This window comes from Raphanus sativus, chromosome 2 (assembly GCF_000801105.2).
Source record: "Raphanus sativus cultivar WK10039 chromosome 2, ASM80110v3, whole genome shotgun sequence".
NCBI lineage: Eukaryota > Viridiplantae > Streptophyta > Magnoliopsida > Brassicales > Brassicaceae > Raphanus > Raphanus sativus.
Window position 1 is genome coordinate 33,600,285 of NC_079512.1, and position 15,909 is coordinate 33,616,193.

At 36.5% G+C, this 15,909-nt stretch overlaps 5 protein-coding genes across 6 annotated transcripts; all 5 read left to right on the forward strand.

The window, feature by feature from the left end:
- Window positions 1–27: 27 nt before the first annotated feature.
- Window positions 28–586, forward strand: LOC108839489 (protein SINE4). The gene has a single exon (XM_018612243.2). The coding sequence runs from the start codon at window positions 53–55 to the stop codon at window positions 518–520; it is 468 nt and encodes a 155-aa protein (XP_018467745.1). The 5' UTR covers window positions 28–52; the 3' UTR covers window positions 521–586.
- Window positions 587–700: 114 nt separating this feature from the next.
- Window positions 701–2,723, forward strand: LOC108842643 (60S ribosomal protein L7a-2). Its single transcript, XM_018615622.2, has 7 exons — window positions 701–818; window positions 1,286–1,327; window positions 1,428–1,629; window positions 1,730–1,899; window positions 1,992–2,120; window positions 2,215–2,307; window positions 2,402–2,723. Exons 1-7 carry the CDS (start codon window positions 816–818, stop codon window positions 2,531–2,533), a joined length of 771 nt encoding a protein of 256 aa, XP_018471124.1. The 5' UTR covers window positions 701–815; the 3' UTR covers window positions 2,534–2,723.
- A 358-nt stretch (window positions 2,724–3,081) lies between these two features.
- Window positions 3,082–4,403, forward strand: LOC108842644 (HVA22-like protein d). Its single transcript, XM_018615623.2, has 4 exons — window positions 3,082–3,337; window positions 3,460–3,486; window positions 3,566–3,884; window positions 4,120–4,403. The coding sequence occupies exons 1-4, from the start codon at window positions 3,291–3,293 to the stop codon at window positions 4,144–4,146; spliced, it is 420 nt and encodes a 139-aa protein (XP_018471125.2). The 5' UTR covers window positions 3,082–3,290; the 3' UTR covers window positions 4,147–4,403.
- Window positions 4,404–5,803: 1,400 nt separating this feature from the next.
- Window positions 5,804–10,722, forward strand: LOC108842642 (protein MICRORCHIDIA 7). The gene is made up of 19 exons (XM_018615621.2): window positions 5,804–6,407; window positions 6,498–6,572; window positions 6,655–6,689; window positions 6,790–6,868; window positions 6,958–7,050; window positions 7,136–7,220; window positions 7,372–7,447; window positions 7,799–7,927; window positions 8,156–8,254; window positions 8,347–8,448; window positions 8,664–8,825; window positions 8,921–9,016; window positions 9,083–9,134; window positions 9,222–9,333; window positions 9,421–9,485; window positions 9,570–9,703; window positions 9,803–9,859; window positions 9,924–10,046; window positions 10,321–10,722. Exons 1-19 carry the CDS (start codon window positions 5,960–5,962, stop codon window positions 10,399–10,401), a joined length of 2,103 nt encoding a protein of 700 aa, XP_018471123.2. The 5' UTR covers window positions 5,804–5,959; the 3' UTR covers window positions 10,402–10,722.
- Window positions 10,723–12,797: 2,075 nt separating this feature from the next.
- On the forward strand, window positions 12,798–14,693 carry LOC108843523 (protein TAPETUM DETERMINANT 1). Of its 2 annotated transcripts, none has more exons than XM_057003198.1 (4): window positions 12,798–12,938; window positions 13,146–13,318; window positions 13,425–13,520; window positions 14,151–14,693. In XM_057003198.1, exons 2-4 carry the CDS (start codon window positions 13,234–13,236, stop codon window positions 14,489–14,491), a joined length of 522 nt encoding a protein of 173 aa, XP_056859178.1. In that variant the 5' UTR covers window positions 12,798–12,938; window positions 13,146–13,233; the 3' UTR covers window positions 14,492–14,693. The 2 variants fall into 2 exon arrangements, with proteins under 2 accessions (XP_056859178.1, XP_018472243.2); XM_018616741.2 differs by having other exon boundaries at window positions 14,154–14,693.
- Window positions 14,694–15,909: the final 1,216 nt, after the last annotated feature.

Sequence of the window (15,909 nt, forward strand, 5' to 3'; positions counted from 1 at the left end):
TCTCTACTCTTTAACTCTTTGGCAAGTAAGATTTTCTCAAGGAAAGAAAAAAATGGAAGAAAGACAGGAGCGATTGTATAAGCAGTTCAGTGAGCTTGAGAAGGAATGGGCGGCCATGAAGACAGGCAAAGGCTCATCTGCAGTTTCGTGCAGCAGTACCATTGAAGAAGCCTTGGAGTTTGTGGAAAACTCTCCGAGAAAGCTGATGCTCTCTCTCCAACACGACCAGGCTTGTCCAGAGGCAGAGGTGAGATCACCCTGTAGGAGAAAACTCTTTCACGACTCTGATGATAATGATGACGAGACAAACATGACACCGTTGTCTCATTCGACTTGTTGGTCTTCTAATGTTATGAGAGCGGGAGATACTAATAACAAGAAGGAGAAGAAGAAGAATAAAAGAGGAATGATCGTCTGTGTTATTAGTATGGTTGTTTTTTTGTTAATGTTCATCTTTTTGGCTGTAGTGATGATGGATGGTTTTGATCATAGGCAGATTAATACTTTGGTTCCTACTTGATATTTTTTTGTTCGTTTTGTTTGAGATGCTCATCAAACTCAATAAAGTAAAAGGTTATTCTCTTCATTTTACTGCTTGTAGAAAACTACATTAGTAAAAAAGTTCTGTTTTTTTGCAAACCAAAAAATAGATGTCACTATATTTATATGAAAGCCTGTTATAAGGCCCAAGGCCCATATACACAACTATACGAGAAACCCTACCTAAGTGCTCGACTCTCATCTCTTTCGTTAGCCTCTCTATAGTTTCAGTTTCTTCTCTCTTCCGAGACAGCTGCTGTGGAAAAATTCTGAAAATGGTACAACTCTCTGCTCCGACCTCGAGATCCATTGTTCTCACTCTACTTGTTTCTTCTTAGGTTGTCTATTTTAGTTTTGGTTTCACCAATCCCAAAAAGTGATTTTTTTATTTTTATCTCCATCTATGTAGTGAATTAGCTGCGTTGATAGATGCTTTGAGCTTCTGTTCGTATTCTTCAAGAGTCAAACCGTAGTAATAAATAGCATAAGCAGAGTTCTTAAGTAAGGATCCGTAATTGAAACTAGCCCTACTTCTGTGTTTCAGTGTAGCTTTGTAATAATATGAATTGATTGGTCCGTAGTTTATTTTGTTAGCGTATTATGCTTGGTAGAGAAGCTTTGTAACTTAAATCACCAATCACTAGCTACTCGTTGTAGTCACCGTTTTGTTTACTAATCCTCCTACATGTCTCCCTCGACTTGTGTTATGCTCAAAGCTACAATTTTTTTTTTCAATTTGTTTTAGGCCCCAAAGAAAGGAGTTAAAGCGGTTACCAAGAAAAAATCGGTATGTGATTTTGTTTTCCCCTCTCTCTCTCCTCTGTAAAAAGTGTTTGCTTTTTTTTTGTGTGTGTATACTTGGTTGTAAATATTGTTATTGGTTTCAGGAGAAAGTGACAAACCCTCTCTTTGAGAGGCGTCCCAAGCAGTTTGGGATCGGAGGAGCATTGCCACCGAAAAAGGATCTCACCAGATACATCAAATGGCCAAAGTCTATTCGTCTCCAGAGGCAGAAGCGTATTCTGAAGCAGAGGTTGAAGGTTCCACCGGCACTCAACCAGTTCACTAAGACCCTTGACAAGAACTTAGGTCTTCCATCTCTTTCCCTTTTTGTTTCTACATAATGCACTACTATGAATGTTATCTGTTTAGTTCTACTCTCTAACCACTTGTCTGTATAATTTCGCAGCGACTTCTCTGTTCAAGATTCTGCTCAAGTACAGGCCTGAGGACAAGGCAGCCAAGAAGGAGCGTCTTCTCAAGAAGGCTCAGGCTGAGGCTGAAGGAAAGACTGTTGAATCGAAGAAGCCAATTGTCGTGAAGTATGGTCTCAACCATGTGACCTACCTCATTGAGCAGGTCCCTTTCTTTTTTCATAACTAACTCAATTGTTACCTTCTAGTAATTGATAGACTTTCTAAAAGAATCTTATCTGCTTTGTTTGATCGCAGAACAAGGCGCAATTGGTGGTGATAGCTCATGATGTGGACCCGATTGAGTTGGTCGTCTGGTTGCCTGCACTATGCAGGAAAATGGAAGTTCCTTACTGCATTGTCAAGGGGAAATCACGATTAGGAACGGTAATGATATATTATTGTTTAACTCTGTTCTCTCAGAAGAATCATATATGTGTTCCGTCTTCTCATTCCATTTGTTGATGGCTTGTTGTTGCAGATTGTTAACCAGAAAACAGCAGCTTGCTTGTGTTTGACGACAGTGAAGAACGAGGACAAGATGGAGTTTAGCAAAATCCTTGAGGCCATTAAGGTGAGAGATGCTTGTTCATTGTAATATACTGAGCGCATGTTTAGTTTCTGTATAATGAATACGTAACTGTTACCATAATTATAATTGATTATAGGCGAACTTCAACGACAAGTATGAAGAGTACAGGAAGAAGTGGGGAGGTGGAATTATGGGATCAAAATCTCAGGCCAAGACTAAGGCCAAGGAGAGAGTTCTAGCCAAGGAAGCTGCTCAGAGGATGAATTAGAGACTTGTCCTGATTTCACCTTCCTTTTTTTTGAGGATTCTAGTTTTTAAACTTGAATGAAAATCTTTTGTTTTAGCTCCTGTGATCTCTCCAGATGTACCAGTTCTTACCTGAATACTTTATATTTCTTACATGAGCTTCACAGAGTTACTTTTTTTGATAAGAATAAAATTCGCGTATTTGATGATAAGTAAGAAGAAAAAGGAAAAGCATTTCTCTGAACTTGTGAAGCTAGTCGTTAGGGGAAGAATCTCTATCCTGCATATGACACGAGTTTTCATGATGATCAAAACGATAAGCATCTATGAAATCTTCTTTTTTTTTTTAAAGTAAAGCAATGACATTGACGAATGCACTCACTGACCGACCTTCTGTTCTTTTCAGGTCGGTGCCATGTGGATGCGCTCAGGTTAGAATACTATTTTCCACTGTTCTATCACCACGTGTCACCAATCCTGTAAATGAGCTGAACCGATACAAGAAGTAAACCGATAAAAACAGACCGGAGTAGTTGATAAACCGACCGACATCAGCAGAGCCAATGAGAAGAGTGTGAACCAACTGTAGCGCAAACTCGTACAATGTCTCCAAAGATATTTTTTTCCTATAAATTTAGGCTCTTCCTTTCGTATCTGTTGTCGTCTTCTTGCAGAGATAAAAAAAAAATTAAAAGAGCCTCGAAAAAATTCACAGACTTGTCTCCCCCTCTCTCTTTCAGATTTTAGTAGCTTCTGAAAAATTTCACTAAGAAAAAAAAATGAGCAAGTTCTGGACTTTCCTCACTGCTCTCCACTCAGGCGCTGGGTATTTCATTTCTTCCCCATCTTAAAACATTTCATTTCAAAGTTTACGTTTTCTTTTGTATATATGCTGTTATAAGCTCTAGGCTTTAGATCTCTCTAACATGGTATGGTATGTATATGCAGTCCACTGGTGATGTTGGTGTATCCATTGTAAGTTTCACCTAATTCGATTTATTTTTCTTCTTTTTTAAAAAATAAATCATGAATTTAGGTGAAAATTAAATTGAAGGTACGCATCGGTGGTGGCAATGGAGAGCACAACGAAAGTAGACGACGAGCAGTGGCTTGCGTACTGGATCATTTACTCCTTCCTCACCCTCACGGAGCTGATTCTGCAATCGCTTCTCGAGTGGATCCCGATTTGGTATTCTGTGAAACTGGTGTTCGTAGCTTGGTTGGTCCTGCCTCAGTTCCATGGCGCAGCCTTCATTTACAACCGTGTGGTGAGAGAACAGTTCAAGAAACACGGCGTCTTCGGCTCCTCCTCCTCCTCGTCTCACACCAAGCACTCCTCCAAACCCAACATCATACACTCCATTTTCCACCGGGTAATCATAACATTCTCTCTCTCTTTTCTTGGAATAACCAAAAGAAACGTCAAAAAGGAACTCTAGATTTGGTCAAAGGAGATAATAAAGTTTTTTTTCTAGATTATGCATTTAATTATATTTGTTAACTTAATCCTAGGACACGTAACAAGAACTCTAGCGTAACGAGTTTTTTTAATAATTTCAGTGAGTTATATCCTTTCGGTTAATTTGAATTTAAAACATATATGTATAGGAGGGACACGAGGCTCACTCTCACTGACTCCAAGGCTGAGGAGAAGCTCGAATAGCATTGTAATGGGAGTTGGTGGTGGCCCTTCTTGTCTTCAAGTCTAATCTTACTTTTGCTTTAGTCTTTAATTTAAGTCTTTAATTTAATAATTTGAGAAATGTGATAATGACTGAGGAGGTGTGTGATCGTCTTAAATTAGAAATGGCTTCTTGTTATTGTTGTATTGCTTAGCTTCCACGACGCGTATTTTCCATTTGGAAACACAAGTGCTAACGCTATTGTCTCAATCGCTTTCTATTGCTAGACATGAGAATATTTAGTCTTTTATGTTTAAAAGAATTAAAATCATGTTTGATGTACTGGGGTGCTTTTGTTTATCAATTCATAACCAAAATTCTTGATCACCAAAAAGTAAATGTTACAAAAAAAAAAAATTGTTAGGCTATCGTTAGGCGTTTTTACAAGATCGATTTATGAATGTCTGCGTAGATGCTTAGTCTGACTCCTAGGCGCCTAGACCATTTTATACCACTGGCCCAAAGTCATAAACATTGGGCTTGTGAACATTTTTGCTTGAATTCTTTATTTGGATTGGGGCTTTTACCTTGAGACCCACATTGAGCTTCTGTTTCATCATCGAATGTGCACATTTATGTCTGTCTTTTTATCTGTAACTGGGAAGATTAAATTGACGTTTTGTATAAAATCTCTATTAATGGAGACTTAGCTATTCAAATGGAAGCTTCTATATTATTAAAAGAGAAGTACTCTTTTAAAATACCCCAAAGTTTTTGAAGTTATTTACAATGGCATGCCATTGAGAATTAAATTGAATTTCCTATTTTAATCTTTGTCTTTTTCAGTTAAATTAATGTTGTTTTGTTTCTTTCCTATTTTAATGTTTGTCTTTTTCAGTTAAATTAATATGTTTTTTTATTTCCTATTTTAATGTTTATATTTTTCAGTTAGATTAATGTATTTTGTTTTTTATTTTAACAATTAATGCTATTTTAAAGTTTTTTTTGTCAATATAAAATTGTCTAAACTATTTGAAAATATAAAAAATAGTCAAAATAAACATATAAAGTAGATAAACAATAATCAAAACACCAAAAATATTTAAAATATATATTTATTCTCCATTTAAATATTGAAATTCAACAAGTTTTTTTTTTTAGTTTATGTATTTTGGCTTGCATTACTTAAATTTATATGTTTTGAGAATTTTAAAGTATATATAAATTTTAAAAATTAAAAAAAAAATCAAACGGGTTATCCGTATCTGAACCGAACCCGTAAAGACCCGAATCAAATTCGGAAATCTCAAATCCAAATAGATTTTTAACCGAATCAGTGAGTATCTAAATACACATCCCTAACGTAGTTAATTTTAAATAATCAAATTACAAATACATCATTTAGTATAAATAAATATAAAAATAAAACAGAAAATTAATACCCGTGCAGTCGCACGGGTCAAGATCTAGTTTTGTATTAATCCTCTAACAAAAATTGTATCGATACTTATACCAACAAAAAAAATTGTATCGAAACGTATTTGTATTTTTCTCAGTGTACACTGTTAAAAAACCGACAAAAGAAGAAACCAAAAGTTAAAAAAACATAAGAAGACACGTGAAGGTTAAAAACCCTTTTTTTCTTACAGTAAAGATAAGTCCGCCGTTTCTTCATAAACTCCACTCTCGGCTTGCCGCGTTTAATTGCTCTCACTCACCCTCCCCCGTCGCCCTATCGCCGGGGACTCGCAAAACGAGCTTCTCCTCACTCGTCTTCGTTTTTCTTCTTCTACATCTCAGCTCTCTCTATTTCATCATCCTATTAAATGGATAACGATGTGAAGCAAGAGAATCTACAAACTCCTACTCCTCCTCCTCCTCCAGCTGGCATTCCGGGAGAAGAAACCGTAACTCTAGTGGATCTATGCAGCAGCGACGACTCCGACTTGGAGCAAGATGTGGAACGAAGGTATAACAATTCTGGTAACCCCGCCAAGAGACCACGAGATACAACATCTGGAGGTTCAGACATGAACGATGATGATGTGATGAAGAAGAAGCCAATAGTTGATGATGAGCTAAAAGTCGTACTCGGCCAGTCAACCCCTCCGCCACATGGTGTGACGCATACTATTCCGGCGGATCCCTTCACCTCCTCTATGCAGCCTCCTCCACCGCCGCCGTCGTCGTCCGGTAGAGTTGGCAGTTGTAAGCAGTTTTGGAAAGCTGGAGACTATGAAGGAGCGCCTGGTGGTAATTGGGATCTTTCTTCAGGTAAGGACATAGCAGAATCCTAACTTACTCTCTGACTGTGGTTTGATATGGATTGGTTCATGTTCCAACTGTGTATTTTGTGACTCACAGGTGGTTTTGATCATGTAAGAGTCCATCCCAAGTTCTTACATTCTAATGCTACCAGTCACAAATGGGCTCTTGGAGGTATATTCCTATTATCATTGACCTACATTGTTTTACAGTGATGCTTGCCTCTAAGTTTTTTTATATATGTTTTCTTGTACAGCATTTGCAGAGCTTTTGGACAATGCTTTGGATGAGGTGTTTGAAATTTCTATATTTTCATTATCATATGACATAGACCTATCTAAGCGCATATTAGCTTCTGCTTTTGTGGTAATGGTTTTCTCATTGGTAACAGGTTGCTAGTGGAGCTACTTATGTTAACGTAGACATGCTCGAGGACAAGACAGAAGGAAATAGAATGTTATTAATTGAAGGTATTGAGAAATCTCTTTCCTTGCCTAAAGGGATCCACTTTTGTCCGCTGCTCATGTACAACCGTCCTTTTTATCGTTGAAATGTGCAGATAATGGAGGTGGGATGGATCCTGAGAAAATGAGACAATGCATGTCTCTAGGATACTCTGCCAAAAGCAAACTTGCAAACACCATTGGACAATGTAACCCTTCTTTGTCAACAACCCCTGTGATGGTTTTATCATTATGTTTTGGAGGATGACACTTTAACTAATTTACTGCTTGTAGATGGCAATGGTTTTAAGACTAGTACCATGAGACTTGGAGCTGATGTCATTGTCTTCTCCCGCTGCCCTGGAAAAAATGGAAAGAGGTTAGTTGTTTATTACCCAATCTGTTACCCTTTCTGCTAGCATGCCTTAAATCCTTTTGGTGTGGATTGTATTTTCACTACTTAAGATTATGATCAATAGCTTTACTTATGATTCTCTTTAATAGTCTATTTTACTTGATGTTGGTTTTAGCTCTACGCAGAGCATAGGGCTCCTATCATATACGTTTCTGAGGAGCACAGGAAAGGAGGACATCGTTGTACCTATGGTAATCTCTCTTTTTTTTTTTATTGTGTGTAGCACTGTTACAGAACAACTCCATGGTCTCCCACTTGGTTTCTCGTTCCTAAATTGCATGCTGATATATTTCTTTAGATATTTCCTTGGCATGTGATTCAGTTGCACAGATTAGTTAGGTTCCCTTTCTATGAACCTTAGTTTGTGTATGAATGTGTAAATGTTTCACTACTGCTAGTTCATCACTAGGACTTTAGCTTTGTTTAACTGTCCACACATATCTGCTGCTGTAGAATATGTTTTATGTCCACGAGACTTATTTTTAGATTTAGATGAATAATGATCCACTTTATCTTTACACTCTTTTGTGATGTGATCTCAGCTTGACTACGAAAGAAGAGACACTGAATGGAACAAAATAGTTCGGTCTTCCCTTAGTGATTGGGATAAGAATGTGAAAACAATCATTCAATGGTCTCCATTCTCTAGTGAAGAAGATCTTCTTCGTCAGGTACAAAATTTCCCTTTTGTTACATACCAAAGAAATTTCTATGCTGAGCTTTTATCACCGAGGAGAGCCAAAACAAAGTGAATTAAGCTCAATGGAGCGTCATTTTGTAGTTGAATTTAAGCTAATACTTATCCTCTATCATTCTTTTGATAAGGTTTTCTTATATTACTACCCCCACTACTGTCTCTGAGCAAATGTTCTCCCTAAGTGTTGTTTACTTTGTTGTAGTTTGCTCTAATGAACGATCATGGCACACGGATAATCATATATAACCTGTGGGAAGATGACCAAGGGATGTTAGAGCTTGATTTTGATGCCGATCCACATGTATGTGTTTTTATTTCTCACTGTATAGTGGATTATTGTATGAGATTGTTGGAGACCTTCTTTTTATGGCATAACATATTATTCATCTGCAGGATATCCAACTTAGAGGTGTCAATCGAGATGAGAAAAACATCAAAATGGCTGCTCAGTTTCCTAATTCTAGACACTTTCTAACCTACAAACACTCACTAAGGGTATAGTATACACATTTTCTTTCTCACTATATTTCTTTTGATATCCAAATAAATAGCCACTATAAATGTTTTCGAATGTTTCATGCATTGATGTGTTGGTGTGGGGAAGTTGAAAACTTGACTAAGAATATGATTGAGATTCTTTCATTGATGTACTTATATTCTACAAATCATTTCTCACTTTTTTTTTGTTTTTGTTTTTGGCGTGGTCCCAGAGTTATGCATCAATCCTCTACCTAAGAATCCCACCTAGTTTTCGTATCATCCTACGAGGAAGTGATGTTGAGCACCACAACGTAGTGAATGATATGATGCAGACTGAGCAGATCACGTATCGACCTCAGTATGGTGCCGATTCATATGTTACGGATTCAAACGTATGCTTTAGTAAACAACTTAAATCATTCTATTTTTATTGCAAGCCCCAGGATCTTCTAGCTATAATTTTGAAGCTGGTTACTTCTTTTATCAGATGTCTGCCGTAGTAGTTCTCGGATTCGTGAAGGACGCAAAGCATCATGTTGATGTCCAAGGCTTTAACGTCTACCACAAAAATCGGCTCATCAAGGTTTCCTTCTGTTTAAATCTGGACTTCATATTTACATGTATTGCTTTCTAACTTGTTTTTTAACAGCCATTTTGGAGGATATGGAATGCAACAGGGAGTGATGGTCGTGGAGTCATAGGTATGAGTTTTAATCTGGAAGTTAATAATAATGTTATTGGCTTTACTCTACGTGAAGATAAATAATGTTGGTTTCTTCTGCTAATAGGTGTCCTGGAAGCTAATTTTGTTGAGCCTGCACATGATAAGCAAGGGTTTGAGCGTACAACAGTTCTCTCTAGGCTCGAAACACGGCTAATTCAGATGCAGAAAATATATTGGTCTGGTTCTTTTCTCATCTTGTTCAAAACCAAACGCTTGACTTTGATGTTGCAGGGCTTATATTGTTTCCATCTTACTTTGATCAGGAACACCAACTGTCACAAAATTGGCTATGCTCCAAGGCGAAACAAAAACGAGCATGGTCACAGAGGTAAAAGTGTCCTTTTTATTAGTTTTAAACGTTTATACTAATTTGAACAATCATTTTTTAAAAAAAGTTTTGATCGGATTGTAGACAGATCACCCGAAAATGATCCTGAAGGATATGCTCCATCGGGCATCAAGTCTCGAGCTTCTGACAAGTTCTACTCAAGTTCATATCAGAATCATAGAGGGGACAATGGTGTGTCAGGGAAAGATAGTTCAATGGTAAATACTCCCTAAATCCAAAAAAAAGAAAGTGAAAATCCTCAAAGGGCTTTCCATTGTAATAGATATTTCATTTTTTTTTCTCCTTGGTGCTCTCAGTATCTGCAAGAGGAGCTGCGACGTGAGAGAGAGCGCAGCAAGACACTTGAAGCTGAGGTATGGTTTCCTACTCTCTGGTATTTTTTTCACTCATGATGAAAACCTTCTGTGGTTGATATAGGTTGAATTAGCAAGGCAAAAAATAGAAGAAATGAGCAAAGAGCGAGAGAATCTAATCGAAATATTCACAGAGGAAAGAGACAGACGTGATGTAGAGGAGGAAAGTCTGAGAAATAAGCTAGAGGTTCCTCCCCTCCTCATTCACTTAATAAACCTTTCTACCTTAGACCATCTCCAACCCACCTCTATTTTAATCTCTATATTTTCTTCTAAAATAGAGAAACTTTATTATAGAGGAGGATTTGCTCCAATGTATGCCTCTATAATAGAGTTTCTCTATTTATAGAGGAAAATATAGAGATATGCTATTTCAATCTCTAAATAATAGAAAAAAATAGAAGTGTACATTGGAGATGCTCTTATAATCTGTACGCTCACCTTTTAAATAAAACTTGCAGGAGGCATCAAACACAATCGAAGAGTTGTTGAATAAGATTAAAATGCTGGAGGGATCTAAAGGCCCGAGCTGGAGACGTTAGGCATTGAACTTTTATATTACTGGAAGTTACAAATTATCAAAAAAAATGTATCTCTATTTGATTAATGGCTCGACCTGCATTAGGGGGTTGAATGCATGTTGTAGATTAGTGTAAGTGTTTGGCCTTCGATTTTTTTCTTTTCATTTTTACAAACTGGCGAATTTCTAGCTGTAGCATAAGCCAGTTGTCATGTCTGTAACATTAGTGATTTCCATGTAAAAAAACAACCAGAATGAGTAATAATTTGTGCTGACTTGCTAGAATCCACGATGATATATTTATTTCCATACCATTACTGTATAAGAATTTATGTTTGTTTGATTTGATGCCAGGATGTTTCAAAGCTACAGTTGTTCTTTTCTCTATTATTGAAAGGAGAGAAGCGTGTGTGATTAATAAGGTCAACTAAAGAAGTGGGAATCATTCAAAACAAAATTGAAAAAAAAAAAAAAATGAAATGAAGAAGAGATGGGCATGGGAAGGTTATATATGTTATGAAGCAGACCAAAGCTCTGCAAAATCCTGTTGTATCAATGACACACCCTTGTGTTGTCTGTCAAAGCAAAAAAATTGCCTTATATGTAGTGTATTTATTGTCCATTCGCAGACAAAGTATACTATATAGTATATACTCTTCAATCTTTTTCAAAAAAAAATTATATACTCTTCAATCTTTTTCAAAAAAAAATTGTACAAGTTCACATTCTTTTTGAACTTAGATCAAAAGAATATGCAATAATAATTCATATTTTGTTAGAAAACTACTGAGAGCAAATGTTTTTTTTTTTTTTTGAACTGATACTGAGAGCAAATGTTTAAACAAAAAAAGGTCAATTTGTCATATTGTAACCTTCTCTGCCAGTCAAATAAAAGTAAAACTCACTCTCTGTTTACGTTTTTATCGGCTTACTTCTGTCCGTTGGTTTGGCTTTTGTTTGGCCTTACTCTCGTTTATAGAATCAAAATTTCATTTTCTTCTTTTTTTCCTGTCTCAAAGATTAAAGTTAAGTTGGTCAATCTTTATTTAAAAAGGTCTCTATATTCTTTTCCAAAACTTAACTAACCTATTTTCGAGGTAGTAAATAAATGTAAACCATTCAAATATATGTTATGAAATATTCCAGTGCGAGTTTACGATGGTTCATTAGAAAAGACCTCGATTTCATTCCCAGCTTCAAATGGGACTTTCAAAAGCAAATAGTAAGAACAAGTGGACCGTGGTAATAGAGGAGAATATAAACTTTAACCCTATTGCTCTCTTGCTCTACAGATGGTACGCCGTCTACTGCAAAAATGTGTACAAAAAAACATATCATCATCGCCATCATAAGTGCCATTAAAGACCCGTGTAAAAGAGACTCGTGTGCTTCTGATACTCCCCACGTGAGAATGTGACGATTCAATAATTACATAAATAATTACCCAATCTTCTTAATCTGATAAACAATACAAACCAATCATTATTCCCTTCACACCCGCACACGGGGTCGATCCAAAGTTAATATCTGTTAAATTACGTTTCCATCCTTATAATGTTTTGGTCTCTATTGCGATTTTGTTTGGCATTTTTCGACACAACTGCTTTCAATGAACGTACTAGTCCATTTTTGGTTTGGACACGAGTGATATCACACAATAACCATTCCCATAGTTGATAACGGTTTTTTCATTTATGGGTTTCAATCAATTGTTCAAGGATTGATACCACTCTATGTGGTGGACCATTTATTTTTCATGGAACAACAAACCAATTAAATTTAAATAGAACACATAATTTCCCAACCTAAAAATACTCCATATAAACCAGAAACAAATATTCCATATAAACAAAAAAGTACATAATTTCTTATTTTCTTACATATGAAGTAAATGAGTATCATGCATTCTTTTTGCATTTACATTCAAGATCATATAATAAACTGAAGTATCAAATTTATGAGATAAATACAAAAACTAACGTGCTGTTAATTTTATAGTACAAAGGAGATATTCATATACTTTAGTTCATTATTCGAATACAATAAGAAAATACTGATACGGCAATCTTTTAACCAAAATTAGTACTAATATAGTTAGTTAAAGCAAAGCTAGATAACGAACTATAAACACGTCAATGGTGGTGTGCAATCTCTCTCCCTTTTCTACATCCTAATGATAAAATCGAAGTAATCAAAATAACGAAAAGAATACAAGAGGTAACGTGATGTCAATTTATTTTATTAGTGCATAATTATATAACTGCTGTAAGCCTGTAACGAATCAAATACAAATATTGGTTTATTGTCATTTTAGCAAAAATTAGTATATTTAGTTAAAGGTAGTGAGATATTATAAATAAATAAATAAATAAAAGTAACAGTCCAAAAAATGTTGGACTATAAATACGTCTCTGGTGGTGTGTAATGGTAACACAAGAGACGAGAATCATCTCTCATTCTCTTCTCTCCCATACACTCCTCTCTCTCTCTCTCTCTACCCCTCAGCGACACCACCAGTCACTCGCAGAGAGAAGAAGTCGAAAGATAACATCAAAAAAGGTGAGTAGCTTTTTGTAAATCGATTCTCTCTCATATTTCAAATCAGATTAAACAAAAAGCGAGTGATACTCGGAGCCGCGTGAACATCGATTTTCTGTCTAGCTCACTGTTCATCGACGTGATTTGATAACTAGTACAAGTCGCGTCGTCTGATTTGATACTCAAAAAGTTCTTCCTCTGATTTTGTTTTTTCTTTTTTAAATACAGATTTTCAGTGTTAGTCAGAGCGATTCACAGAGAAGACGAGAGTGAGATTTCTTCATCACAGCTTCAGTTTTCCCGAACGTCTGTGCTCATGAGCCGACGGCGACTTCTGTTATCGGCGACGCTACTCTCGTATTTGCTTCACGGAATGGCTCTCGTCTCCGTCGTAGCCTCCGGTAAGTACAGAAAACCCTAAAACAAAATGTCGATTGATTCGTTTTTCTATTTATCACTTTTTATAATTTGCTGATTATTATTAATGGTTGATGATGTATCTATCAGGCGTGGAGGAGGTTAGTAGAGATAACGTGGATTTGACCAAAACGACGACGTTAACCACCTCTACTACGCATCGGAAGATGCTCCATCTCTCTCATGGTAAGTGGTAAAATCCAAAAAATAAAAAACTCATACCAAATCGGTGATTAGTACGTCCTATGCGTTGATTTTTTTTCCTTTTACTGTGTTTGTGATAAGTCCCCTGTGAAAATACACACACACCTTTCCTGATGCGCTCATCGTCGTCCTTTCTGTTTTTTTTTTGTTAATATTCACAGTGTCGTCAGTGTTTTTGCACGTCTGTGTTTTCTTGCTCCCTTTTTGTTTCTTTGTTCGTTATGCTTTTTTCTTGGGTGGGCCCATTTTATGAGCCTCATGACTTGTCTATAACTGAAAACATATAAACATTATCTTAAAGAGATTTTTTTTTCAATTGTCGGACATTTTTTCATGCAATTGGATGATATCAAAAATATACATAAAAATCGTCCTTTGAATTTTTTTATTTGAATTAGTTTAAAACAATTTTTTTTTTTTTTTGGGAATTGGTTCTAGCTGATTCTACCTTCTTGTTTGACTGATGAGACCGTAGACGGCGTACAACTGTAGAATCCAGCTGTCTATTGATTTACCTTTTTTTTTTTACTTTAGCATTTCTAAAATTTGAAAAATATTCAAAATTTGTGGAATATTAGCTTAAATTCATCTGTGTGTTTTCTCTTTAACAAGCAGAGACGAGAGCAGAGCCGGATAGGATCGGAGAGAAGTGCAAGAAGTCTGACATTGTGGTGAACCAAGCAGCGACCGAACCTATGCCCAACGGAATACCCGGTTACACTGTAGAGATCACGAACCAATGCATGTCTGGATGCAACATCTCGAGGATCCACGTCAGCTGCGGTTGGTTCAGCTCCGTCAAGTTGGTTAACCCGAGAGTTTTCAAGCGGATTCACTACGACGACTGTCTCGTCAACAACGGGAAACCTCTGCCTTTTGGATCCACGCTCTCCTTCCACTACGCCAACACTTTCCCTTACCGTCTCGCTGTCTCGTTCGTTACCTGCTCCTGAGTCCTCCTGATCTTTTTCTTTCTCATATAGGATAAGATGATAGTAGAAACACGGCGGGAAAAACTTAAGATACAGGAAGTATGATTGTTATTAATCACATTCATACCACACTCATCCTCTTCTCTTAGGATGTTATATGTTTTTGAGCAACAGTGATATATATAAATATATAAAAGAATCTATCAACTTTTTCCCCCCTCTCTATGCTTTGCTCGATAACTATGGTTGATACTAGTAGCTGGAAAGTGTAAAAAATCCTCAGGGTTTATGATTCTCACATTCTGTGACTTGCTACAAGTTTCTCACTCCTTTCACTGGAAGCACCTAATTGCATAACACCTAACTTTTCAAAACACCTAATGAACTACAAAATTGTACAAAACACATAAAATTCAAAATGTTTTTTCTGTCGCCTGGTATGAACTTTATTTTTCCCTTGAAGATCATTCAATTCTACTTCGATTGTTCTCAAAATGGACTCTGTATTAATATGTAGTGGTGCGGAAGGAATTATGAATACGAATAAAAGCACAACGATCTTATCTTTCATAGATACATATTAAATTATCTTCATCACACGTAATCAATCATTTAGAGCTAATAACCTATACATATTCCGTTTATTACAGTAAAAGCTTGGACGTAGGGGTGTCAAAATGGGTCATGATCCATGGGTTTGACCCAACCCAAACTGACCCATTAACCCAAATGAATTGTTTATTTTTGATCCAATGGATTGATGGGTTAACAAGTTAATGGGTTAACAGATTAATGGGTTAACAAGTTAATGGGTTAACAGGTTAATGGGTTAACAAGTTAATGGGTTAACAAGTTAAATAGGTCTATTGGATTGGGTCAATTCTAACCCATTTAGTTTTTAACTAAAAAATGGTCAAAATCACAAAAACACATTTTCCCACAAAAACCGGAAAAACATAATTTCTCGCCAAAACCGAAAATGCAATTTCCCACCAAAATCGTAAAAAAAAAACAATTTCCCGGTAAAACCGGAAAACGCAATTTCCCGCCAAAACAGGAAAACGTAAATTTCCGCAAAAATGGAAAAAACAAAATTTTCGCCGAAAACGCAATTTCCCGCCAAAACCGAAAAACACAATTTCCCGTCAAAATCGGAAAACGCAATTTTCCGTCAAAACCGGAAAAACGCAATTTCCCACCAAAATTGGAATAATGCAATTTCTCGCCAAAACCGGAAAAATGCAATTTCTCGCCAAAACCGGAAAACGCAATTTCCCGGCAAAACCGGAAAAACGCAATTTCTCGCCAAAACCGGAAAACGCAATTTCCCGGCAAAACCGGAAAAACGCAATTTCCCGCCAAAACCGGAAAACGGAATTTTCCGGCAAAACCAGAAAAACGCAATTTCCCGCCAAAACCGGAAAACGGAATTTCCCATC